Source organism: Nelusetta ayraudi, unplaced genomic scaffold, assembly GCF_046127955.1.
Source record: "Nelusetta ayraudi isolate G7.1 ecotype Tasmania unplaced genomic scaffold, CSIRO-AGI_Nayr_v1 ptg000135l, whole genome shotgun sequence".
NCBI classification, from domain to species: Eukaryota; Metazoa; Chordata; class Actinopteri; order Tetraodontiformes; family Monacanthidae; genus Nelusetta; species Nelusetta ayraudi.
Window position 1 is genome coordinate 14,441,130 of NW_027466185.1, and position 27,259 is coordinate 14,468,388.

Genomic DNA, 27,259 nt, shown 5'->3' on the forward strand with positions numbered 1-27,259 from the left:
TTAATTGGCTCAAAGTGGGTCATCAATAGACTCACTTTTCGCTGTCGGGAAGGCTTTGTGTGGCACGCCAGCAATGAGAGAATCCTGCAATTTGCAACTTTTGGTGAAGAAGGTTCAGGCCAACAGCCACAGAACTCATCCGTGACAAACCCACAGAAATGTCGTTTTTAAAGTTTCACTGCTCCGGAAACCCTGGACGCATTGTGGAAGGAAAGCATTTAAAAAAACAACAAGCAACAAACAAACAACTTTATTGGCATTTCTTGTAAAAACTTTATCAGAAATATACAAGAAGGAAAGCAGACAAGTCGTCTCGGATGCTGCACTTTAACGTCAAAATCAGCCGCCTCCGTTTCCAGCAACGTTTAGTTTCCATCTGTGGCGCCAAGTCGTCACCGTCTGCTCCTCAAACTGTCAAAGCCACCCTTCTTCTCGCCTCCTTCTGCTCCTGCTGATTACTGTGAAGAGGAAGGAAGGAGATTGAGATTGGAGTGCCCTTTATTGGACCTCTGCGGGATTTACAAAAATAAAACAATTTACATTTCAACTAATCAGACATGTATGTGTAGAGGAAGGAAGGAAGGAAAGAAGGAAGGAGGGAAGGAAGGGAGGAAGGAAGGAAAGAAGGAAGGCGGGAAGGAAGGAAGGAAAGAAGGAAGGAGGGAAGGAAGGGAGGAAGGAAGGAAGGAAGGAAGGAAGGAAGGGAGGAAGGAAGGAAGGAAAGAAGGAAGGAGGGAAGGAAGGGAGGAAAGAAGGAAGGAGGGAAGGAAGGGAGGAAGGAAGGAAAGAAGGAAGGAGGGAAGGAAGGGAGGAAGGAAGGAAGGAAGGAAGGAAGGAAGGGAGGAAGGAAGGAAGGAAAGAAGGAAGGAGGGAAGGAAGGGAGGAAAGAAGGAAGGAGGGAAGGAAGTAAAGCCTCCAGACCTGTAGGGGGAGAACTTTGCCTGGTGTTGGTCCTGCTCTAACCCGTCGGCCCTGCACTTGTCTTTCTGTTTGTCTGTCTGTCCATCCGTCCGTCACCTGTGCAGTAAATGAAGGAGGAGTGCGACAGGCGTCCAACTCCTGTCCCGACCCTGGAGAGCCGGAGAACGGGAAGAGACACGGCAACGACTTCAGGTGGGATTCAGACTGACGAGGAAGTGGAGGAGGGGGGAAAATGATTCCCTGGATGATTTATTCATGGCAAATGACGACTATCAATCCTCACTTCATCTACATGTTATTTGAATTGTTGTCATTTTAATTGTGTATTTATATGCATATACATGTGTGGAAATTAATGACTTTTTTAAATTGGTAATGGGATTCTTCTGTAACGTGAAATGGTTATTCACTTTGTTGTGTTATTACCAGTCATTATTATTATTGTTATTATTACAGTAGTATTTGTAGCAATAGTAGCATCAAATAGCATGGAGATTGTCTTTCCCCCTTATTCAAAGAATATTCCAGTGTTGTGATTTTGACGCTCTGGTCCTGCCTGTGATTGTGACTCTGTGTGGGTGAGCAGCATCAGCGGCGAGGTGCAGTTCAGCTGCGGCGAGGACTACGTGCTCCAGGGCAGCAAAACCATCAGCTGTCAGCGAGTGGCGGAAGTGTTCGCGGCCTGGAGTGACCACAGGCCCGTCTGCAAAGGTGAGGGTCGGCCCTCAGCGTCCGTCTGCCCGCCCGTCCATCCGTCTGTCTGTCCGTCTGTCCGTCTGTCTGTCCGTCTGTCTGTCTGTCTGTGGGTACGGCAGCGCGACAGGATGAACGACTCTGTCGACAAAACTTGCAAAGTGTTTCAGAGCCCCTGGAGGAAAAGTTCTGTGAGAGAAAATTTGGCACTCCAGTGTGTGGAACACATCGACCCCCTCGGCGTGCTCCACTCTTCCATTAGTGGGGTTATTACCATAGTTTTTCATGACTCGGCCACCGTGATTGTTGCATTGTGCTGCTTCTCGTAAACACACGGTTCACGCAGAGTCGGAGGCGAGAGACGCACTTACTACTGGTTCTACTGCAGTCTTGGGAAATTTGACTCCTTTCTTCAACTTTTTACATTCAAAACAGATATTTGAGTCATATTAGCCACTGAGTCAGTCATCCCCCAGTGATTCGTCTACTTTCACCAGTGAGGCTGGATTACTGCGAGCGACTCACTGATTCCTTGCATCACAGCTCAGCCTCGTGAAAGGAGGGCTGGAGTTGAAACAGGAAATCAGAGCTGTTGCTCTTCCCGAAATGATTCTGTTCGTTTTTGAACGATTCGTTTAGGATTCGCTCATTGCTATTCGTTTTTCGGCCTTCTTGACTGGCGCACCCTCGCTCCTGCCACTTGTGTTTAGTCTCGGTTGATGTGCAACACACACACACACACACAGAGGGAGGTTGGGGTATCTGTCATGTTAAATGGCAAAGTCATTTGTCATGTCTCCCTTCACCGGGCTTCAGAATGTAGTCGGAGACACAAACTTTAACATAAAAACCAATATTCTGTGTGGGTGTGTGTGTGTGTGTGTGTGTGTGTGTGTGTGTGTGTGTGGAGAGAGAGAGCGGTGCTCTCAAACCGCAGCTAATAACAGCCAAGATATATGGAACAGAAAGGGAGAAAATTGTAGGGACAGTGAGCGGAGGGTGCAGGGGAACAGACAGACAGAATGGAGGACAGGCAGACAGATGGACAGGAATTAAGGAGTCAGGCAGTGGAAAAAAAATGGAACGGCTGAAAATGTCACACCCACACTGCGCTTAAATTATAGCCCTGGTGAAAGCAAACCTCCATCCATTGCGATGCATTAGCATATGAACACCTGCCTGGAAAGAATTGACGTTTTCACAAATGAAAAAAAAAAAAAGATTTCAGATGTAATTCCAACGTTCAAAGCATTGAATCAAGATGTTTCCAACGCACCTTTTTCTTCTCTTTTTTTCCCTTTTAAATCCACCCAGTGAGATTGCATCAATCTTGTACTTTCCTAAAAGCCTATTTGTGCCCAGCGGGGTGGAGGAGTGAGGGTCACTTAAAGTGGAGAGTCTGCTGCAAGACACCGTCCTGCTTTCAACTATTCCTCAAATGGCATTTTAAATTAACGCATCCTTTGTTTGTTTGTTTTTGTTCCCCCCTCCTCCCGGAGGTCAAGGTGGACCTCGTCCTCACAAACCCTCTGTGCTCCTTTAATATGCTCAGTAGCAGCTGAGCAGGTCAGTCGGTGCGTGTCCCTTTCAAAATAGTTTGAAGTCACTTATTGCACTTATTGGTGCAGCGGGCACAGCGACTTCTCAGCAACAGCTGCAAACACAAAAAATAAATAAATAAATAAAATAAAATCCCAATATTCCAGATAAAGGGTAGTATTCGAAAAGTATCTCACATGACACACAAGTCTCCATCTATAGTAATGCAGACTTGTGTGTCAGTCTCCATACAGTAATGGAGGCTGACATTACTATATGTTGTGGAATCCAGTGCAGACTGAAAACGCCTCCGCTTTGAGCTCTGGCAAGACGGATGATTGAGGCGTCGGAGATTAAACCTAGGCTTGACTAAAATAAAGATATAAATCCATTTAAAACTGAACACATAATGAACACAGCTGATCTAGAGATAAAAACCTGCCTGTGTGAGGTCCTTCAGAGGAAAGTTGGAATCATCCATTAACCAGTGGGGTTGATGATGATTTTTTTTCTGAGCGTCCGTGACTCTTCACCCAGGACACTGCAGCCACTCCAGTGGACACCAGAGAAAGGTCAGCGTCGACCTCCGTGGATCCTCCTAAGAAGACCTGATCCAGCTTGGCCTGATGCTGATAGCAGTTAGCGGTCGCTCCAATCGCCATCCAAACACAGCAAACTGGCGTGAAGCCGATGGAGTTCTTCACTTACCTGCACACGCAAACCGATCATCGCCGTCGACCTCTGAAGGGGCGAGAAGGTTGAAGTAGAATTGACCTCCGTCAGCGGAGGAGTGGGCCGAGGGAGGAAACACAGGGAAAACACCGAGACACTTTGCCTCAGCTTCTGAGTGGCAGCTGCAGGTTTTTAAGAGTCTTTTTAATTTATAAAACTCACCTGTTGGCGGACATCTGGCAGGGGATGAACTTTTTTTAGATTTTTTTTTTTTTTTTTGAGAAAGCTGTGACAAAGTGCACCAACGGCGCCGGCTTGGTTGTTGCTAAGTAACTGGGGATTGAAGGCCGGTTGATCTTTTCTAATTTGGAGCGTCTGACAATGGAGGGCAGCGTTGCTTCAGCGTGGGTTCCACAATCAATTCCTGCACAGGAAGCAAACTGCAAGAACAACTGTTCATTATTCATTAATTTCATTTATTTTTTTTATTTCTTTCTTTTCCGCAATTCTTGGCGTGGGCTCGTATGGAGATTGCGAGTGCCAAAACATACACACAACACATGACTTTGGAAGATAATTTGGTGCCTTCTCGGAATTCTTTCTTTCCTGCTTGGGTTAAAACTGACACACATCCACATTCAAACACCCTCCGAATCTCTGGCAAACACTCCAAGGTTGCTTGAAACTAACAACACAAAATACTGGATATTCTGTCTTTTTTCACAATAGATGTTGAGGGGTTTTTTTGTTACCACCCCCCCCCCCCGCCCAGAACTACTCAATACCTGTAAGTTAAAAGAAAAACCCAATCCTGCACACAGGTGCAAACATTGCAAAATGGAAATTTTGCAGTTTTTTATTTATTTTTTTTTTAGAATCCATGGCCTCGCTGAAAGGCAAAACAAATAACATTGAGACTTCTCTACTTTATTAATTCACAATAAGGAAAATAAAGTATTTTTCCCCCATCGGGAACAAAAAAAATCCATACTGAAATTCAGAACTCAAAAATGCCCCCGAGGCGTGAGGGACGAGTTATTCTGAATGAAGTAGTCAGTGAGCAGAAAGGTTTTTTTTATTTAGACTTTGCTCTTTTCACTCTCTAGGTGTCTTCAATTTATTCCTTTTTATACTGAACCCCCACCTTTTTATTAACCCGTCAGGCTCCCAGACAATAAGTCTTTTTCCACGCCAAAGTTTACATAAAGAAAGAGGGAAGTTGGACAAAGCTAACAGCCGTGGCAGGGAGAACCCCCGTTGTGGTCACACAGCAACACTGCAGCAGGTACCGATAGGGAAACGCTCCACCTCAATTGAACCGTTCACACCGACGCATCCAATTTGTCAGAATTGTCGGTCCGACAGCATCGCATGCTTGTTTATCGCTGCGTCAGTCGGAAGTAAAAGCTGCCGTGCGTCCGGTTTCCCACCGCAATCCACTCTCAAGAGTGAATGAAATGAATGTTTTCCAAATTGATTGAACGACCGGGCCTTCGCAAAGCAGCGGTGCGGCGGCGGCGGCGGCTGTAGTCGCTCTAATTAACAGGCACTTCATCCGCCGCCGGCTGAGACAGAGAGAGCAGTTAAAATTTGATGGACGGCATTTTTTTCAAGTGCAGGAGCTCCGAGCACGAACACGTCGGCGGTGTTAACATCGCCAACGCCGTGGCTGAGTCTAATGCCAATAGAAATCAATGAAAGATACGCAGCCTTTTGCATCGCCATCCTGCTGCACGCTGGAGCGGAATTATCCAACATTATGTGTGTGTGTGTGTGTGTGTGTGTGTGTGTGTGTGTGTGTGTGTGTGTTTTCATGTATCCTATATCACATCCTCGTGTATTACTTACTGGGTTCTTGTGAGTGGGTGTAGTGTTAGTTCTGTAGGGCAAGGTTGCTGTCAAAACATTTGTACATGTACACGTAAATAATCCTGCACTGCAAAAAAAATAAAATGTACGCAAATGATTTGACAGTTGTGCGGGATTTAAAAAAAAAATAATAATTACAAAGAACACAAATACAGATTGAACTTTTTTGGGTGAGTTTTCTATATTTTTTTATTTGTTTATTTGTTTTAACCAACACAACCATATAACTATATAACTCCGTGTGTGTGTGTGTGTGTGTGTGTGGAGAGTGAGAGTGTGTTTGCTTAGTTGTCATCCTTTTGTTCCCTTGCAGGAAAAACAGAAGAGAAGGCCTGTCTTAACTCAACACGGCTCATTTTTGACCTTTACATCTAAACCAGCCAACAGCTAAAGCGACGGCACATGCATAGTAGAGAGGGAGAGAGAGAGAGAGAGAGCAATCTGTCGGGAAGCATCAAGCAAGACGACTTTTTACAGGGTCGCTTCTGTCAAAATGCTTAAATACACTAAATGTGTCATTTGGAACATTAGGGAGAAAATAAAGTGGATGCATTTTGAAAGTGTGCCCTTTAAAATACGGCAAAACAGTGAAGCAAAAACTAGGAGAGGATAAAAAACCAGGAGGCGTTTGGTGGGTGGAAGGGGAGGGAAAAGGCGGAGCTTGGCAGCGTGTGTTAGCCGCAGTAAAGCAATTACAAAGCTAAATAAAGATAAACTGCATTTAAGCAAAAAAAAAAAGGCAGAAAAATAACAAACAGCCGCGGAACGGCGCCTCCTTCTGTCCGCCGCTGCAGCGCTTTATGAGGCAGAGACCGATAGTCCATGTGGCACCGTGATGAATGGACAGATGGTGGCGTCGGTCAGCCAACTCTGTCTGTCTGTCTGTCTGTCTGTCTGTCTGTCTGTCGGTGCATGGTGTGTGTGTTTGCGTGTGCATGTGAGTGTTTGTATGAACATCAGGGCTGGCTGCGCTCCCAAATACACTGACTCAACAAAAGGTCAGGTCTGATGCACGGAGACTGGCAACTGCACCGAAACCCTGGTAGACGCTCAGAGAAGTGGGAGACCGTCAGCATTCCGTCAGCCGGAGAGAGTGACTGACTGAACACTGAATGCAAAAATGTGGCAAGAATGTCTGTGACAAGTCGGTAAAACATAAGAATGATTTTTCCTTTAATCTTGATCCATTTAAGTAGCGTCGCTTTAACTGAGAAAAGACGGCGGCAAAAAACTAAAAGACGGCACTTCCAAGGAAGGACGAAAAGAAAGCTCAGGTGTGTGTGTGTGAGAGAGAGAGAGAGGGAGAGAGAGAGAGAGAGAGAGAGAGAGAGAGAGTGAAGCCATTACATCTCAAAGCAGAGCGAGGCCCCGCTGGAGCGCCGCGTGTCGGCGTTAATGGCGTCATCAATCTCCGTCGCCGCGCGCCGCTCACTCCCGCCGGCTGCCTCGCTTAAGGAGCCGCTGCGGAACTTCCTGCAGGAGGCGTCGCCGCGCTAATTTCACTCAGCGCGGCGCAAGCACATTAAGCTAACGGCGGGTCAAAGCGCGCCTTCGTGAGAGTCTTCCGTACAAAGCTCTTGACGCGTCGTCACGTTCAAGCGGGGCCGACTGGGCGACGCGGCAGAAGCAGAGCTGCCCGATGGTTCTGCTTCCACGTTCCTAAATAAAGGTGAACAGCTGACAAGCTGCATTTGTAAAGATTTGGTGTCAGCACACAGTGCACACCTTCCCCAGGACGTCAACACCATGATTTACCTTCCTGGTTGCTCACACGTCATCTGTGCCGCCAACCGTAATAATAAGGAATCTCATTTGAAGGCGGCGGATGTTCCATTAATATTTCATCTGCTTTAATCAGAAAGTTGCTATAATGAAGAAACTACTTTCACTGCAGGTGGGTGGGGGGGGGGCGGGGGGCGGGGGGTAGAGTTAGCTGCCTCGCTTTTAGCTGGGAGGCACGTTGTGTAAATTATATACAATTCCAACAAGTGAGTGAGTTAATTAGCTCAGCGAGATCCCCAGGTTAAAAAAAAAAAAAAAAGTGAGATGGTGATTAAGTTATGGGAGCATGCATCAAAAAAACACACACACATCAGATCGATGGTTGGTTGGTGAAATCTGCCCCCTGAAGTGTTTTGGGTTTAAAATTTCACCCGTATGATTTGATTTGAATTTTTTTTTTCTCCCTCTTGCGGTTTGAATCACCTCCTAAAGTCCTCCTGCAGGTCAGCCGTGTAATCTGGAACCGTTCGGGGTTAAGTGTCCTTGGTTTGCCTCAGCGGGTATCGCAGCCGCACGGTCGGCTGAACCGCAGCGCTCCACCACCGGGGGAGCCGCAACTTGCTAACCGCAAAAGCCATCCCGCTGAGAGAGAGAGAGAGAGACTGACTCAGAGTGAGGGACAGACTTTGGAGTTTCCCTTCATGTCGAAAGAACCAACTCTGAGGAGCCAGAAAGAAGCTTGAAATAGGGCAAAAGTGTTGTTGTGGATGCACAATACTTTGGACTGATTTAAAAATGTAGATGGTAGGATATTGAGGAGTCCAGTTACAGTCTTAAAGTCTTAAATTCTCTCAAATTGTTTTTCTTTTTAAACAAACCCACAATAGTGCCCAAAGCCAATCTTTGCACATATCTGCACTGAAATATCCTTGTTGAAAAAATACCAACTGCATTTCTTTTCTTTTTTTCCAAACCTTTGTCTTTTTAAGTGTTAGCCTCACAGCTAATACTCGCTGCAGAGATCCTGCAGAGACGTCCGCAAAGTAAATATCACTGCACCGCTATTATAATAAACATCTCCATCCAAACAACTGCTGGTACCGCGAGTCAACGCATCAATAAAGCCGGAGAGAGAAGAGAGACGCTGTGAGCAAAGAGCGATCAGAACCTTGGCAGTGAGCGAGACATCGCCTGGAAAACATTTTCTCTTTCTATTCTCAGTCGGTTTTCCCCGTTCGTGATATGATGTGTTGTGCAACAATACACATTCCAAGCGTCTTCAATGCAAGAAGCGAAGAGGGGGTTTTTGTTGTTGCAAAAACAAACAAACACACTCACACACACACACACACACACACACACACACACACACACACACACACACAATGCCCACTGAGCAGCCCCTCGCCAAAGCTCTGAGATAATCTCCCTTTTGATTCCTACAATATGCTTTTAGTAGCAGATAGTCCTCATCTAAATTTTTAATTTGATCTGGAATTTATTATCGCTTCCGACGGTAGCGTGGCCCTCCTGGCCCGGAGCCCTCGGTGTTCCGTGTGCCAGTACAAATAATGACGGGAGGGGAGGGAGCGGACGGGCTGCACAGGGGGAAGACGGGTAAACGCAGTCCAAGAGTCTTTGGCCTCCAAAATGAAACCACTGCAGCAAAGACGAGAAAAGACTGTCAATGCTGCGGCGTTTGTGCAACATGCTAACAGTGGATTGACTATGCAATTAACTTTTATAGTCGAGAGGAGACGGCCAAGAAATTAGCACTCACCTGTGAACCCTTTATGGACTGATTTGTTTTTCCATCCCGCAAATTTAGCTGGTCAACGACGTAATTATGTAACAGCAGGACGCGGCTGCTGTTTTAGCGAAGGAGCCCCAGTAAACCAACCGAAAGGTGTTAACCGCTGCTGCTAAAGTGTGTTCAGTGTTTTGAAAACCACACGTATTTCCCCGAGAAGGTCAAATAGGTAACAGCTTAATAATAAGCACGAGTATAATCAACTTTGCTGCCGCTACCTCAGCAGCAGCTCTGGAGTGAAGCAGCCAAACAAATGCTAATGTGAGCCGTGTGAGTAAATAAGCTAGTGTTTCCTTCCATGAGACTTGAGTGGGTGACTTTGTAAAGTCATAACGGCGGTAATATGCATGCAAATTTTAAATGTGATTTGCAAAAACCGGGAGCTTCGCAGCTCAACTGGGTGTGCGTGTGAGGCGCTGGCAGAGATGTTGGACTGGTGTGTGTGTGTGTGTGTGTGTGTGTGTGTGTGTGTGTGTGTGTGTGTGTAATAGGAGCTTGTATTAAATGTGGTAAACATATTTAAAAACAGAGGCACTCACTTGAACCCTATAAGTTATGCATATATAATGTAATTATGACGTTGAAGACTGAACAGTAAAAGGTCGATGCACAGCGGTTGATTGACTGTAAATGGTGCGGCTGAAGCACTTACTGCGCTGTGCAGAGAGCGCAGGAAGTGGGTGGAAGCTGTGAGGAAGACCAGAAGAGGGGGCTTTCAGGGTTAGCTGGTGTGAGAGAAGAGCTGGGAGGGGAAGAGCTCAGAGAGGAGGGCGGATGTTGGAACAGCCCGAAGGAGGTGAAGACGAAGAAGAATGTCGTCCTCACAATCATTGGAAACAACAAGTGCCGCTGAAAAAAAGAAAAAAGAGTCAGCGGCCGGTCGGCAGAGACAAAAAAAAACAAAAAGAAAGAAAGAAAGAAAAAGAGACCGACAGATTCTGACGGACGGACGCGATGGCGTTTAAGATGAGCTACGAGGCATTGGCTCCTGTCGGGATCCCGGAGATAATTCTCTGGCGGCGCTATCGCTATAGCAACTCTGCGCCTGCGGTGATTTGTCGGCCATTCGTCCAGGCCGCGCTGATTGAGCTGTCAGCACACACACGCGTGCGCACGCCGTTGCAAAGAATCGCTCAGATAAATCATTTCCCCGCCCCTGTGTTGGGCTCTCTCTCTCTCTCTTTCTCTCTCTTTCTCACACACACACACACACACACACTTCCCTTCATAGCTACGAATCTATCAGTTTATAAATTGCGAGGAGCCAAACACGAGAGAAGGTCGAGTGAAGACGCATCGAGGAACTAGAGGAACGAGCGTCGGGCGGGGTGGGGTGGGGTGGGGTGTGGTGTGGTGGGGGAAGTTAGCCCGGGACACGAGTACCGGACTTGTTCACACACTCTTGCAGCACCTCGTGGACACAGCCCATTACACACATGCAAAGTGATAGAGAAGAGGCACGCAACGCTGGTCCCTCGGCAGAGTTTTCTGTCGAAAAAGAAGAAGAAGAAGAAGAAGAAGAAGAAGAAGAAGAAGAAGAAGAAGGAGATTTTTTTTTTTTGATTTTTGAAAAATAACATTTATTTGCCGCTCTCATTTCCATTCAATCAATCAAACTAAATAAATAAATAAATAATTTTCTTCTCGTTTTTTTTTTACGCAAGCACGTCGCTAAAAAATAGTTCCCCCTCTGTCACTGCACACAATGCACTGTTAAAAGTCCACATGTCACAGAAAAGCTCCAAGTCCCCTGCCCTCCTGTAAAACATAAGAAGAAGAAGGAGGAGAAGAAGAAGAAGAAGCAGCCAGACGTGTGTTTGCAGGAGTGTCGGCGACGGCTGATGCTAATGGGCCTGCTGTTTTTGTGTGTCTGCGCCCGTGTGTGTGAGTGTGAGAGAGTGTTAAACTGTACGTGTTCTTACAGCCTGAGCAGCCGAACAAACTAATTAAAGGAACAAACGCGGCTTCAAACCAACCAGAAAATTAGCGCCCCAGTCTGCTGGGACGACCCAAGGACAGAGACAAGCATGGCGTCGGTGCGGGATCCCCTGCCTTACACACACACACACTCACACACACACACACACACACACACACACACACACACACACACAGACACACACAGAAAGCTGGCACGAGTTTATCGCGCGGCTAACGCGTGTCACTCTCAGCACGACGCCAAGTTTATCTGCGTTTTGCTGCGATGCCTGACTGAATCCGACGCTGGCTGCCAGTCCTTCCAGAGCCACGTGGCTGAACTTTTGTCTTTTTCACACAGTGGCGCCAAATTTGGCCTCAAGGACACTTGACTGATTAACCGCGGAGCGATAGCTGTTGGGTTGTGTTCTCTTTGTGGAGTCTTTAAAGGCGCCATGCTGTGCAGAAATCACAGCGCCGTGTCCGCAGCCTCAGTAAGCGGGGACTCTGCTTTACAAAAGGTTTGTGCTAAAAACACTCCAGTTCGAGAAACGAACCCTTGGTGAGATCACTAAGGGTACATATTGCCCCCTCCCCCATATCAGCAAGCCCTCAGAATGGTGTTGACTCTGCCCTCTGAGCGTCCAGATGTGCAGAAGGTCCGGCAAAGCATCTGTTTTTTGTTTATTTTGCAGGAGGCTGTAAACAGAGGGCTAAATATGCTGGTAAATATGTTATCCGGGTAAATTTGAGCACCAGAGTTCTGAATATGTGCAAAATGCAGTCTATGGGACCTTGAGAAGAAGCACTGCGGTTGTTTGTCAGGAAGCAGTTGGAGACTCGGCTTGCTCGCTGTCTGCAGCAGCCTGTCAATAGCAACTAATCCTGTGGTGTTTCCCAGCCAATCGCCTCCAATTAGGCGCCGCCGTCCGGGGGAGGTGCCGCTGACCGTATCAATAACGTCTCTCTCTGACCTTCGCTCTCCTCCTCCTCCTCCTCCTCCTTCTCCTCCCCCTCTCTGGTACGCTGGGAGCTTCGGTTTCTGTCACCATCGCCTTTCTGTCACTTCTTAACGATTTAACCACCGTTTTATGTGCGTCCCCAAGCATCCGCAGGCGTGAAGCGAGGGGGGAGGGCGATATTAAACATTACACGGCCGTTGCTTCCGAGAGAACATCTGGCCGAGCGAAACTTTTCCTGCTGCGGTTGCGGCTCCGCCGACTGCTGATGTCTTTCTCTCTTGTCCTTCCCTCCGTGTTTACAGTGAAGACGTGTGGCAGCAACCTTCAGGGGCCTTCAGGAACCTTCGCGTCTCCCAACTTCCCAATTCAGTACGAGAGTAATGCGCAGTGCGTGTGGATAATCACCGCCTCCAATCCCAACAAGGTAAGTACCCTCTCACTCACCCCGCCGTCCCCGTCTCCTTTAAACAAACTCAAATTAAAAGTGCCGCTGCGCCGCCGTGGCGTTGCTCTTTAGCCGCTCTGGGAGCTGCTTAACGACAGACCATCAGCACCACTGTTGCTGCCGCTGCTGCTGCTGTTGCTGCCGCTGCTGCTGCTGCCGCTGCTGGAAGTTGCCTCCCGGTGTTGCGGGATACTTGGGAGAAAATTCTGAGCTGCAGCAGCTGAGTTGAAAGTCCAGCGTCTGCACTGTGACTGAAGGTTGAAGATTCAGAGATTTTCTTTGTCACATGTCACATTATATGGCAGTGAAATGATGGTGTGGCAGAAGCCGACGTGAGTGTGCATTACGAGGAGTAAAGAAAGTGTAGAAAAGAGGATTTAAAAAGTGGGAAGTGGCGACGTAAATATAGATTCTACAAAAGTAAAAAAAAAAAAAAAAAAGAAAAGATGAAAAAGTGGCGATTACAGATTGTGCATATATTATTAGGGCTGTCAAACAATATATATTTTTTAATTTTAGATTGCAGAATCTTCATACTTCGAGTAATCGTGGTTTGAATTGCATGTGTACAATTCTCTTATTTTGCATTTCAGGGCAGTTTTAACCCCATGATGTAAAGTATTTCTTACCAGAAATCAGCCAGAGGGGCTGTTCACACCGGACGTGGAAGCGCCGTAGTCAACCCACTCTGTTGCACATGCGTATGTTCGTGCATGTGTGTTTGTTTTCATCTCTCTCACGCTCTGTTTCGACACTGACAAATATAATGCAAATAAATTGCTCTCGGCTCACGCACAAAATAGAGCAAAAGACGCCGAAACGATCACTGCACGGCGTGTGTGTGTGTGTATATATAGACCCTTGATTACGCACATGCACGAATGCAAAGACGGTTGCGCAGTGAAGGAGGTTGGACTTACTGGAGGAGCACCAGGAAGAGCGCAGAACGGAGATCATGCCCAAGAGTGAGACAGCGGTGCTCCTCCCTCAAGGATCCTTTCTTGGTAAAAACTGGTTGGGTCCTTCAAGTGGGATCACGACTCCTCTCTTGAGAACACATGGTGGCAGGAGCGGTACGAGCAGCGTTCCTCCTCAGCTCCTCCGTTGCGTTGATTAGCAGTGTGGAGCCGCTCTTGGGGTGCGTGACCGCCTACTGCTGATTATGATCTGCAATTCGCCTCTGTTGCTCTGGACACTCCAAACATTTCCAAGAAGACCGGAACGATGGTCTTAATCCCAGCACGCGCTGAGTTCTGGCCAGTAATTTGAGTTGCAGGGTCTTGAAATAAAGGGAAAAGGTCTTTGGGAATGTAAATGTATGTGATGCGTCCACGCCAGACTCTTTTCTGACATTTTTTTTTAAGGAAGCCTGGTATTTAAAGGCAAGCGTGTAGTATTTGGAGATTCTGACACAAAACAGCGACATCAAGTGGTTACATTTTAGACTGCATTCTTGCGCTTCACCCTCCCTCTCCCAAGTTTGCCTGTGAGCTACGGTGCACACACGCCTGGATGAGTTGTCCTCCTTCTTCTTCATTGGTTTATTTGAGGACGTGAGCGTTCACCCTAAAAAAATATCATGCTGGCTCCCTTCGAAACACACTGGACTTTTGCAGGGATCTATGGATACTCTGTGCTTGTATGCAGCTCTGCCACGTATCCAATCATAGAAATTAGGCAAAAGTCCTGATTGGTCCACAATTGAACGATCTGCTCGCCGGAGCTCATCTCTGTTTAATTCCATGCGATTGGCCAATCCCTGCGAGCGGACTGCCCGGGAGGCGGTCCTGTCCCGGGAGGCAGTCCTGCCCCTGGAGGCGGTCCTGTCCCAGGAGAGCTCTGATTGGTATTCAGGAGACGACCTCACCTCGTTCCGCTCAGGGTGACTGTGGCAGGCCGCGCTGTCGTCAGTGGCAACACCTGCGTCAGCGGGACGGGAGACACACGTGTAGGCACACAAACACACACACACACACACACACACACACACACACGCATGCAGCACATAATTGCTGACATGTAAATGAACGTATTGCGAGGATTTGTGGCCGTGCAGAATACAGGCGTGCAGCACTTTCTGGCGGAGTGCTCGCTCAGGCCCTGCGCGCACACAGACACACACGTGCACACACACTGAGACACACAGGAACATACACAAACACACACTCAACTCCATGTCACTGTTCAAGGCCTGTGGTGTATGGCCTGGAGCCATACACTCTGTGTTGAAGGCTACAGTGTGTCTGCTGCTGTTGAAAGCTAATACCTCCTCCTGCTGAAGGCGCTCTGGGGCGTGCGGGCCGCCACGCTAACACGTGTGCGTGTTAGTAAAAAGTGAGGCACATTATTTGCGATATTACATGAATATCGACAAAGATGTTTTGCCAGTCAGGCAACTGGAGTCATTTTTTTTTTTTTATTACAGCCTATGATCCAAAGGCTCGTGCCGACCATGATGGATTATAGACACCGTCGCATCAACGGTGCACACATCCCTCTGACACGTCCCGACCAAAGCAGACCTCCAAGTACTGTACATTTCCCGCATAGACCCACAAACTTGTTCAACCTTGTTTCTTTCACATGGAGAATTTACTTAAATAATTTTCTAATCGTTTGACCTTCACACAAATGAAGGTCAATCTTGGTTCATTTCAGTTTATCCATTATGACTGAAAACCCAAACCAAGTGCTGCTTCTTGGTTAAGTTTGCACCTTTTTTCTTTTCTACTGAATAATATTATACAGATTTACATAGAATCAACTTTTCTCCGTGGACAAGTGCCTGGCGACAGCGTTGCAAAATTGTCTTTTCATTGACAGAAGCTCCAAGCTGATCCAACTTCTGATGGATTTGGAAGTTAGACAGCAGATGTAAGACATAAAAAGAAATACATACATTTCTACATAATTGACACATTGAGAATGTTTCGACAGAGCCGCGGTCACTTTAATCTCCTCTTTATCAAGACGGCGTTCGACGGATCATTTTTGCCACCTATTGATACGTCAAGTCGGATGAAGGCGCAGAAGCGCGGGAAGGCGTGGGTGCAGCGTGACAGAGAGTGACAAATCGTTTGGCGCAACTCCAAACTCCGTCTCTCATTTCCCGTCAATCCCTCGGCTTTGGTGACAAGCCGCTGCATTCAGGCGGGACACCTGGGAAGAGCGGCGGCGGTGGCGGCGGCGCGCCGAGCGTGTCGATATGTAAATCTCGATCAGGCGGGTGGATTAGCATCTCCAGCTCCGTCAGCCTCGTCCAATCATCATCAGATAAGTGTCACTTCGTCCCAGTGGATTTTTCCTTTTAACGAGGGGATGTTTTAAAACCGCTAAGAGCCGACGGCGCTAATCAGTCAATTTGAAGTTTTACCTTTCAGGAAAAGAGAAGAGGGAGAAGAAGAGGGGAAGAAGAAATAGAAGAAAAAACTTCAATCTCCAAACTGTTATAAATACACGGGTTGTGATGTTCCGACGGAGGGAGGCAACGCTTCCGTCAAATGAAATGTTTGTTTGTGTTTGTCGGTCAGCGCTCTGCGGCCGAGTTTCAATCCAGCGGAGACAAAAGTAATTAAGGAGCCGACTCGTTGTCGGGGGAAGGGGGCGGGGGAGGTGGATCACAAAGAAGAAGAAAAAACGGAAATTACAAAAAGGTAACAACGGCGGAGAAGCGAACGAGAGTGCTGACGATGCGAGACGACGGCCGAGAAGGCCTCATCTTTAATGAGCGGGCTGATGGGGGCGCCAGCGAGACGGCGGCGAGGAGGAGGAGGAGGAGGAGGAGGGCGAGCGAGAGGGAGAGATAGAGAGATAGGGGCCGACGGGTCCGGCAGAGGGAGGTCTCTCCCCGCCTCCCTTCTCTCCCCCCTTCCCCTCCACTCCTTTATTCCCTCCTTCACACTGCCGCCCTCCCCCTCGCCCCTCACCCCTCCCCCTCCCAGAGGCTCTGTCCTCAGAATTACCCAGATTCTTCATTAAAGAGCTCAGCCTCAAACCATCGGCTCACTACGGAGGGAGAGGGAGAGAGCAAAGGGAGAGGAGAGCGAGAGGGAAAGAAGAAGGGAAGGATTTTGAACTTTTTTTTCCCCTTCCTCATGGCGTCGCTCTCACATCTTCCATCCATTCATCTTTGCATCCATCCAGCCGGTTTCTCTGCACCTCTCCGACATGGAAGGTGATGGGACTCTGGGATTTCGTGGCTTGTCTTCTCCTCTTCCTCATTACTCGACCTCCTCCCTCTCCTCCTCCTCCTCCATTCCTCCTCCAGCGCTTCTTCCTCATCGTCCTCCTCCTTCTCTCTGTCCGTGGTCCTGATTTGCCTCGGCCCTGGCCGGTCGGCCGGCCGGCTCCATCCCTCTCAGGTTAGGTGTTAATGGGGTTTTATGGCTCTCAGATGTTATTGCTTCATTTAGTTTTGGCAGAATGAGCCTTTAGCGCCAATCCATTCTCTCCCCTTCTCGTTTAACCTTGGGGTGGGCACGCAGCGATGCCATTACACATTTCCTCCTTCTCTTCTTCTTGCTCTTCCTCTCTCTTCTCCATACCAACTCTCAAACTTTTTCATTTTCTTTCCTTCTTTTTTTTTGGCTCAAGAAGACCTAGAAGGTGATTGGACTAATCTTTTGTGTATCACAGTGATGCGGACCAATTTTGTAGCCCGATTTGTAGCTAACAATTTAGCCACGTAGATACAAGGTCCAGTGTCCTGATGTGAGAGGTGACCTCGGCTTCTGAAGTCGAAGCTGTTGACTGTGAAGTGCAAAAACCTTTTCCACAGAGAGAGCCTGTTTTTTCTGTGTTCTCCTTTAATAGTGACATTGGCATTTATTTGTACTCGGCACTGCAGTATTTGCGTCAGAAGCAGCCCGACTCATGGTTAGCTCCTGCAATTCCACATATGCCTACGTGAAAACCATAGTAATAGTAATAACAGCAATCCAGGCTGCTGCTCTTGTTTTTCTGTTTGCTCAGAAGGGCCCTGGTTGAATCCATGAGTGTCAGAACATTATGTATTTTGGGAGGAATCAGTCAGAAAAGACTGAAGAAGAAAATGTTACACAAGCTGCTGGGCTTTCAGCCTGACTGGAATCAAACATTACTCTGCTTGATGAATGTTATTTTAGCTCGTTTGCATCATCTTAGGACTCTTAGAAAATAAAAACTCTTCTGCTGCGAAGATGGAAAACATGTAGAAAAATAACTTGAATGGTTTTCTCCACATCCTGACAACTGCAGACAGTAACAGTATTGTTTTTCTCCACACACCCACATTAATGATCCATGCAGGACGTCTTCATAGGTGCAGACATTAGTTTGGAAGGCCGAAGAGGCGCACGAGCAGCTCTCCAGGATTAGTGAATGTGTCAATGAAATCTCTTTATTAGTAAGACGTGTCACAGCAGCTGCTCCCACTTGCTGCAGCGGCGGGAACGTTTTCGCCGCCCAAACTCTTCCACGTCTCTTCAGCCACAGAGAACACCTTCAAATCCACTTCAACAACTCTGTTTGGGTTGACAGGTTCACAGTCGTTCCGTGTTGAGGGGGAGCGGATGGCGGAGGGCCGACCGCCGCGCCGTCAGCAGCCATCTGTTATTTCCACCTGCGCTGGCTCCGCCCCCCCCGCCGTGACATCACGGGGCGTCAGATCCGCCAGGTGTTGGCATCGCTCGCCGAATCTTGGAGGCGTCCCGGGGAAGTGATTACCACCAGCCCCCCTCAACCCCGCTGTCTCCACCACAAGCGGCGGAAAGTGCTTTGTCAAGCAGAAATCCAATTCTGTCGCCTCATTGGCCAGCGGCCGTAGACGGATGGAGGGGAGGAAGGCGGGAGCCAATTAGAAGGAGAGACGGAGGGAGAAATGGATGTTTTTATTTAATGCAGAGAGGAGAGTTTGGGGCGAGTGGAAGTTTTCACTTGTTTAGGAACACACACACACACACACACACACACACACACACACACACACACACAAAACTGTAATAAAGGCAAAAGCATGAAGTAGTTTCAAGCACTTACCTTAGACTTGTCTGCAACTTTCCTTCTAACTCTTGCTGATGCTTTGTTTTTCTTAGATGACACCATCTGCAGTTACTTTTTCATATCTTCCTCATGCTTCCCGTGGCTATGGACTATTGATCCTCCCCAGTACTCTTGGGGGCCTGACTCAGGTCATGTGACCTCCACTCGGGTCCCTCTCAGCCCCTCACTTGCCTCCAGTCTCTCGCTGCCTCCCCTTCCTCCAGGTTTTGTCGGCCCCAAAGCATTGTGACCTTGTCTGGTTGCATGTTCGGCTCTCACCTGTATGTTTATCGGTCATGGTGCTGCAATCTGATTGGCTGGCATTAGAAAGGCAACTTGAGCTGTCCAGAACCTCACCGGGATCTATTTGCAGAGGCACTGCAGGTCGAGCACCTCTTTATGCAAATGCGATGCTTCCCATCATTGAACATGCGTCTATGTCTCTCTCATGCCAGCAGATGTGTGTAAACGCTGCGCGCTGCTCCTTTCAAAAAGCAAAAAAACAAAAAGCCCCACCTGGTCTCCTCTGATTTAAAAACTAACCTTTACTCATTTACTGTACGCCGTTTTCTTTTCTTTCTTTTTTTTCCGTCGCTCCCTCAGCGGACCGGAGTATCGATCGGCAGCTCCGAGCTTCAGAGGAATATTGTGATAAGTGTGAAAGTGGCGACCGTGTAATCACAGAAACAGACACATTCATCTCAGCGGGTCGGGCCGCCTCGCTTTATAAGTGAATATGTTTGTGTGCGTGCGGCTGCCACGCCCGTGAGTGTGATCTAAAAGTGCCACTGTGTGTGTGTGTGTGTGTGTGTGTGTGTGTGTGTGTGTGTGTGTGTGTGTGTGTGTGCGCGTGTGTTGCCAGCCAGGATTTAGCAGGCAGGTGACGCTTTTATCCAATCTGCTGCCTTACATGCCGATGGGGCTGAGTCAGCACTGCGCCTTATTGATTTTGTTTTGGTTCGGCTACATCAGTTATGATGTCTTTTGTAGTGGCACGCACACACATACACACGCACTGTAAAAAAAAAAAAAAAAAAACGAAAAGCTATTGCTCCTGCTGCCACAAGCATAATCAAAATTTGCCTGAGAGAGAGAGAAAAAAAAAAAGGTATTAACCTCAGCGGGCAAAAGTAAATCAATGGACGGCGCTCCAGTAAAGTGGCAGGTGAGAGGAGAAGCATGTTTTGCCCACCTCCAGCTTTCCACACACATTCAACCCACTGCATACGAGGCGGGTAACAAAGGAGAGGAGGCGCTATCATAACCCCAGTGGCTGCCGACAGCGAAGGGAAAGTGAAGTGCGGCCGTTGTCTGACTCCGGCTGAAGGTTTGGAGAAAAGAGAAGCAGATTCGCAGAAATGAAAGGACGTGGGTGGAAGTTATAGAAAGCTCACATCTTGGATGATGTTTTGTTTTCCTGCCTCTGCCGAACGCTCTGTCCTTCAGCAGAACTTTCAGACCAGCAATCAGGCGATCCCTCTGCTAGCATGAAAACACGCTCATTATTTACCTCTTTTCTCCTTGTGTGCGAGAACGTTTCAGTTCGGGCCGATTGACTCGCCAACATCCAAGACTGGAAACTTTAGGTTAAGATTACATCTCAGGCTGCAAGCAAGACTTCCTGTCTGGAGGCAGGAAGCAACAGTGGCTGTCTTCAATCACCCAGGCTAACTGGCTAACCTGGCTAACTGCCAGGCAAAAGGCTCCTCTGACCAACTTCCACGTTTTGAAAGCGGCTCTGCTTGCCAATCTTTCTCCGCTCGACGGCCACATGAGATAAATCCTCTTGATTTTAGAAAAGCCTCCACCTCGGCCTGAAGACTCTGCTCAGTCTCACGGGCACCACCCTCGTTCTTCATCCCCCGTCTCTCCTCCTCCTGCTGTTCCTCTCTGGTCCGACATGAAGCAGGCGGTGTTGGTTTAATAATTCCCGATCAGAGCTGGGAGCTTCGGGGTGCAGCTCGGGATGTGTTCTCTCCGTCTCTCAGCATCAGGACGTGCCGTGCATTCATGAATCCTAACGAGTCACCTTTGGTCATGTATAATTCCATGAAAAGGAAGTTGCGCCTTTCATTTGGACGTAGGTGGAGGAAGAATCAAAACAGCAGTGGAGCGCAGCACTTTCTTTTTCTAATTGGGGTCAATGTTGCGGATGCAATTTGAGTCCTTCACGTCAATTCTAATTAAAGGAGGACTTTTTTCTTTTTTTTTTCCTCTATCAAGCCTTTGCTTTTCAGTTACGTCCCCGTCTCATTTATCGCTCTGCGGAATCTCATGTGTAAATTTGTTGCATTGATTGTGTGTGTTTTTGCTCCTCAGGTGATCCAGATCAACTTCGAGGAGTTCGACCTGGAGATAGCCTACGACACGCTCACCATTGGGGACGGAGGGGAGGTGGGAGATCCCACAACCATACTGCAAGTGTAAGTACCGATCGGCTCCTCCAGTTGGCGCCGGTACTTTGTTTCAAGTCTGCGGTAGCCCTGCAGTAACTAAAACTCCAGCGTTTCTGAATCGCGGTTTCGCCAACAGCCACCAGGGGCTCGTCCGTGTCGCTTCCAGAGCAGTCGGCAGCTTCTTGTGCAAAATACATTTGTAATAAAATTTGGTTTTTTTTCCCCCTCCGATTAAATGCGGGTGTTAAAAAACAGGATGAAATAACTCTCGAACAGATTCTGCTTCTTGTCACCATAAAATTATGCATCAAGCAGCATCGCGCCGGCGCTGATTAAAGATCTGTGTGTTATTGAAGCTTTTCACAGCTGCAGATTCTCAAAAAAGGAAAGCGATTTAATGAAAACTCATCAACCCAGTGAGGACTCCTCCTCCTCTCCACACTTTTTGGCCTTTGTTGCCTCAGGCTCTCGACGTGCAGCATTCAACTGCCAGCTACCCTGAAATAGTTCTGCCGTCTCTTTTTATTTATTTTTTCCTTTTTTTTTTTTTAAATTGTGTGCAGCCAGACCTTAAAAACTGCACTCCGCATTATGCGAGCCCCGCTCGGGCTGTTTTCCTCAAATTTTGGAGAGCGCTCCGCAGCGCCGGGGAAGGATAACAGATGCAGAGCCTTTTTACAAAGTGGATGAGTTTGATTCACTTTGGAGTTGGTCACTTTCAACTTTTAATGCCCGAGAAGCTGCAGGCGGTCTGGAGAGCGCGGATATACACTAAGCCCTTTCTCCCCCCGCGGGAGCACTGTGCAAAATAGAGAAGGAAAAAAAAAAAAGGAGAGGGGGGGGGGGGGGCAAACCAGACTGAAGTAATCAAATCCAGCACATTGCTGCTCCGAGAGCTTGTTCGCACTCGGAGCAACGAATTTTGATTGTGGCTCTGATTGTGGAGGTGAGAATTGTCGTTTGTATTACGATAATGTGATTGATGCCCTCCCTCTCCTCACACACCAGCCTCTCGGGCAGCTTCGTTCCTGACCTGATCGTGAGCTTGACGCACCAGATGTGGCTCCACCTGCAGTCGGACGAGAGCGTCGGCTCCATCGGCTTCAAGATCAACTACAAAGGTAAGAGACGGTTCCCGTGTCACTGTGAAATAAAAACAATCTGAGATGTAACGATAGACAGGCCCCAGGTTTCCATCAGAATCGTTTAATTTTTTTTTGCTATTTTATTATTTTTTCAATTAACAATAGCGGCCTTGGGTCATCCAATTTAACTTTCTGGATTAATTTTGGAAATGTTTTTTTATTATTTTTTTAAAGGGGGTTTAAAATTAACTCCAAAGATAACACACACTGATGTGTTTCTCCGTCTTAGTGTTCAGAGCGAAGTGCATGAATGTGAATTGTCAGGTTTCAGTGTGGTGTGTCTTAAGCAAAAGAGCCTGTTTAGCGACGAATCTGAGCCCAGATTCTTTTTTTTTTTTTCTTTTTATTTCTAATTGACTTTTTTCAAAATTTCCTTTATCTATGCTATCTCAGCTATCTGATTTAATTTTTGCATTTCTTTTTTGGAAACTTTGGAAAAGGTTAACTGCAGGAAATGAGTCAGTCAATCAGGTTTTAGTACCATGTGATGTGTTTTGGGTCAAACATGTCATTCATTTTGAGCCCAGATTTCCTCTGATTTTCATATAATTATACTTTTTAAATTACTTTTGGGATAATCTGTTAAAAACCTGCAACAAGAAGCGACACCTCAGATCTGCTGCGACAGCACTTCAAAAAACAAAACCAAAAAAACAGAACGAGTCTGCATCAAGCGCAAACCGTGCCAAGGTTAATGACAGTTTGTGAAGAGACGATGAGCTCTCTGGGCTACGCGGCTGAACTGAGCTCCTCGTTTAGTTGTTGTCACATGCGGAATCATTGTCGTAACGAGGTCGCGGCAGTGTGGCGAGAGCGCGAAGCGTTGTTTTGATTTATCCCGGCACCTAATCCTCCTCGACTTTTTAAGTGCACCTCAGAACGATTCATCATCTGGGCGGCAATTAAAGAAACACGGAGTCCGACTCAATTAACCCGAGTCGAGTCACTTTGAAGCCGCCGGAGAGACGTGGCGTTTTTCCCGTCGCAAACACCTGATTAGACTAAATACTCTGAGTGCACAGTTAAAGCTCAGGTTTATATTCTGCACCCTGGACTCCAGTTGAGCCGCTTTGCACAGTCGCTCTTCCCAAAAAGTTCTCTAGATCGGCAGAAAACAGGAAAACCGACATGCGCTCACAGATCTGCTGCGGTTTGTGACATCACAAAGAGCAGATTTCCAGAATTGTGAGGTTTTTTTTTTCATGCACAACATGGCAGAGAGAAAAACAAAAACAAAAAGTGAAGGATTTTTTATTTCATTTCTGGAGAGTTCAGCAGCAGGACAGAGACACATAGAAGTGACGGTAAACCGACTTTTCTGCCCTATCTAGCCTTTAATCAAAAAGGCTGTGTGCATTTATCCTCCTTTTTTGTTGTTGTTGTTTTCCCTCAGAGTCTCATTTTTGTGTTTATCCGTGTTTGTAATAACGCCCCAGCAGGCGCAGCGGACAGCCTGCTGGCCTCACAATGAGGGCTTTAAGTCCAGCAGCAGGTGTTTTCCATGCGCTCACTAGAACAGTGAATGCAATTATGTCTTGTTTGTCCCGGGGGCGCGATGTGATGCGATGCGATGCAGTGAAATGCTGAGTAGGCGTTTAATTGGATTGGCCAGATGATATTTGCTCATAGCAAAAAAAAAAGTAGCAACTGTTTGGGGGGATCTTTGTGTAACGACTCACCTCCGTGCAGGAATCTGAAGGCTGTTGCTGTCGAGGTTTCACCTGAATTGAAGCTTTTGCCTGAAGAAGGTTTTTCTGGGTAGTTTAATCCAGTCTGTCTTGTCACCTGAATTATAAAATATCTAATGACCATTTACATATGGAAAAGGGATTTTTTTCATGATTATTCCATCCACTAATGTCTACTAATAGCTTATTATAAAGCGTTACTAATGTATTTTTAACAGCTCTGAGTTATTGCAGTAAATTGTCTTAGCACCACTGGGTTTGACCGGCAGGTAGCAAAACACAAGATAACTGACGTGAAACAGCTTCAGACAAGCAACACTGTAACAAATCACAGCCTTGATTTACGATGACTCACTATCCTGCTCGGACCGTTTTGACCGCTCAATCGCCGTGCACATTTTCAAAAAAAAAAACAAAAAACACTTTGATAATTGTACTTAAACTGCCATTGAGAATAACAGTGATTATGATTGGAGTCGTCAGGCTCCAGCATCAAGGTGAAGCCACCCGGGGGTCGACACACAACTCACTCAAGCAGTCCCACAGTTAATTAATTAATTAATTAATTAATTTACTTGACATTAGTCATTTGCACATCCAAGAATTTCCCTTCCAATTTGTCTCTGTTACCGGAAAAGGGAGGAAAAAAAAACAAAAACACCCGACCAGTTCCTGCAAACACTGAGTAAATGTTAGTCTGGGAGCAGCGGCTCCATCACTCACAATATTTACTGAAAGCTTGGGTGCCTGTGGTATTAGTGGGTGGCCATCTGAGACGTGCGTGTGTGTGTGTGTGCGTGTGTGTGTGTGTGTGTGTGTGTGTGTGTGCGCGTGTGTGTGTGTGTGTGTGTGTGTGTGTTTTGTGGGCTACATGCTACCTGTAGACTTTGCCTGAAAAATGTAAACACCAGCTGTAAGTTCAACCTCGGTGTTTCCCTGTGTCCCAGACCCTGATGCTCGATGCTGTTTGTGTGCACGTTTGTGTGTGTGTGTGTGTGTGTGTGTGTGTGTGTGTGTGTGTGTGTGTGTGTCAGACAGGTCGTCCATCAGTTAGCCTACGCAGCTGGAACACAATCGCGCTCCTCTCCCTCGCTGCGTACGTCTCTCATTAGGTGTCTCGTCACATCTCCGATTTGAATTTTTTTTTTTTTTCAAAAATCTCCCCCGATTTTTTTTTCCACACGCTGGCTCTCTAATGAACTGCTTTTCTGCCTTTTTCTCCTGCATCTAAGAAAAAAAATTGTCACGTCGCCCTCCATCTGTCGGCATCCATTTCTTTCCCCGTTAACCGCCTCTTTTTCTTCTTGGTCTCTTCTTCTTCATCCATCCATTATTGAATCCAAGGTCGCCGACCTCACCGCGCTCGGACTCGGCTGAGCCGGTCGCTAAGCGCACCTGTTTTTCTTTCCGCGCCAGCTGCTTAGGCGATCCGTCACTTCTAGGGCCGTTCTAACGACGACGCGTCGCTGCGGGAGATTTAATGCGGCGCGGGGGGGGGGGGAGAAAAAAAAAAACACATTATTGACGCGGCTCCCATTAAAGTTTCAGCGAGTTTCCCCTCCCGCCCCATGAATAAATAACGTGATCATAAGCTAATACACCTGCCTGCTCACATATAAAGAGGTGTCGCTGAGGCGTGGGAGCCTAATTTATCCCCGATGTGTGTTTGTATGTTTGTGAAGTTGCACCGGGAGTCGCTTTCTGCTGCAGTGCAGTCAGACGTCTCTTCCTTCCATCACAGTGTGGCGAATGGATTTGGGTTATTTAATCTTGGAACAATAGTTACACTTAATGCAATTTGTTTGAGTTTTAAACAAACATTACTTTCCGTAATGAGTCACTGAGAGCTACAGAAGAGATTATTTGAAGGTCCCCTTTTTTTTTTTTCAAACAATGTTTTCTTAGGATAATCTTGGACTCTATTCCATCTTTTAGTTCTTTTTCTGTTTGCTCCAAAACACACAGTGTACTGACCACACCCACGTCCAGGTGTTGGCTCCTCCCTATTAGAGACCCCTTGATTTTGTTTTCCCTTCCAAGCATCAGCAGCGACCCGGCAGAGAAACAGAGAAAGGATGAAAACACAGGGCTAAATATGAGGTTTTCTCGACACCGACAGACTTTTTCGCCACAAGTGGTTTTGCCTGTCGTTTGGAGTGAGAAACTGACTGACTGAAAAAGTCTGGTGATAAACCTGTTGTCATTTTCCCTGAGATTAATGTGAGTCTGATGAATGAAAAATACCCATCTCAGATATGGAATATGGAACGTTTGAAACATGATGAAAAGAATTACATTAAGAACAGTAGGTTTGACCCTAAATACGATATGATGTCACATGACTCATGTGTGACCTTGATTCCCGGAGAGTCGGCCAGCGAGCCATGTGTGCAAACAGCATCCATCTGAATTCCGCTTGCCAAAACCCCGAGAAAGTAATTGCCAAACTCCTCTAATGTGTTTCGTTAAACAGGCAATAGAGATCATTTGTTTTCAGCGATGAGTCATTTCCCCCCCCGCAGCCCCTGCTTTCATTTATTCATTCATTCAGTCATTAGAATTTTTGTAAAAGCATTGCACAGCATATAAATATAAATATATATATATACATATATATGGTATAGCACTGCTCGTAGATGGCGCTATAACACACACGTGTTGTTCTGTGTCAAACGCCTATTACTTCTCCTCCGCACTAACAGTTTTATCTCCAACACTATCAGCTTATCTGATGGCCCTCAGCTGCCTTTTTTTCATTCAGTTTTTTCTTTCTTTTTTTTTTTTCATTTTTTTGGCTGTTAGGGTAATTTGATTTTTTTTTCCCAACCTCTCTTCCTTTTTTTTAGAATTTTTACCACAGTGTCGTAATGGCACATTTATATTTTTTCTGATGCCATTCCTTAATATTTCTTTTTAATTAATATGTGCTCTGTATAATGGTGAGGGGGTTGGGGGAGGTGGAAGTCAAGGTGGACTTTTACGGCCCGGCTGACCTCCGTCCCGTGGATTTGCTCGAGCCTTGAGCACATTTGCAAAAACCCACGCAAGCGAGTTAATGGAGGAGGCAACAAGAGGGCAAATGGAAAACTGCGGCAGAATTTGTATTTATTATTTCTGCGCAGGAGAGGTGAGGTTCGGCGAGGGTAGGAGGGGGTCGGGGGGTGACAAATCACCCACACCCTCAACGACGCGCCTTCATTCGCTCTCAAACCTCATCTTGCAAAAAAAAGAAAAACACACATTGCCGACCTTCCACTCTGACCATCATTATCGCACATATTCCCAACACCTATTATATTTAGTCCCGGCGGCCGTGATCAGCTTGGCCTTTGCGTTGTCCGAGAGCCTCGCCGGACCGACTTAATTACCTCGACGCTGGGCAGCATCTCGGTCAGTGCAGCTGAAGCGCTAGCGTGGAGGGGGAAGGAAGAAGAAGAAGAAGAAGAAGAAGAAGAAGAAGAC

General features: G+C 47.0%; 1 protein-coding gene across 1 annotated transcript in view; it reads left to right on the top strand.

Annotated features, from left to right (window-relative positions):
- Positions 1-27,259, top strand: part of csmd3b (CUB and Sushi multiple domains 3b) — a 282,923-nt gene that overhangs the window by 174,832 nt on the left and 80,832 nt on the right. Inside the window, exons 8-12 of the mRNA XM_076011490.1 lie at positions 1,026-1,113; positions 1,508-1,632; positions 12,408-12,529; positions 20,888-20,991; positions 21,973-22,085. Coding sequence (XP_075867605.1) covers positions 1,026-1,113; positions 1,508-1,632; positions 12,408-12,529; positions 20,888-20,991; positions 21,973-22,085 — 552 coding nt within the window. The remainder of the gene's footprint in view (positions 1-1,025; positions 1,114-1,507; positions 1,633-12,407; positions 12,530-20,887; positions 20,992-21,972; positions 22,086-27,259) is intronic.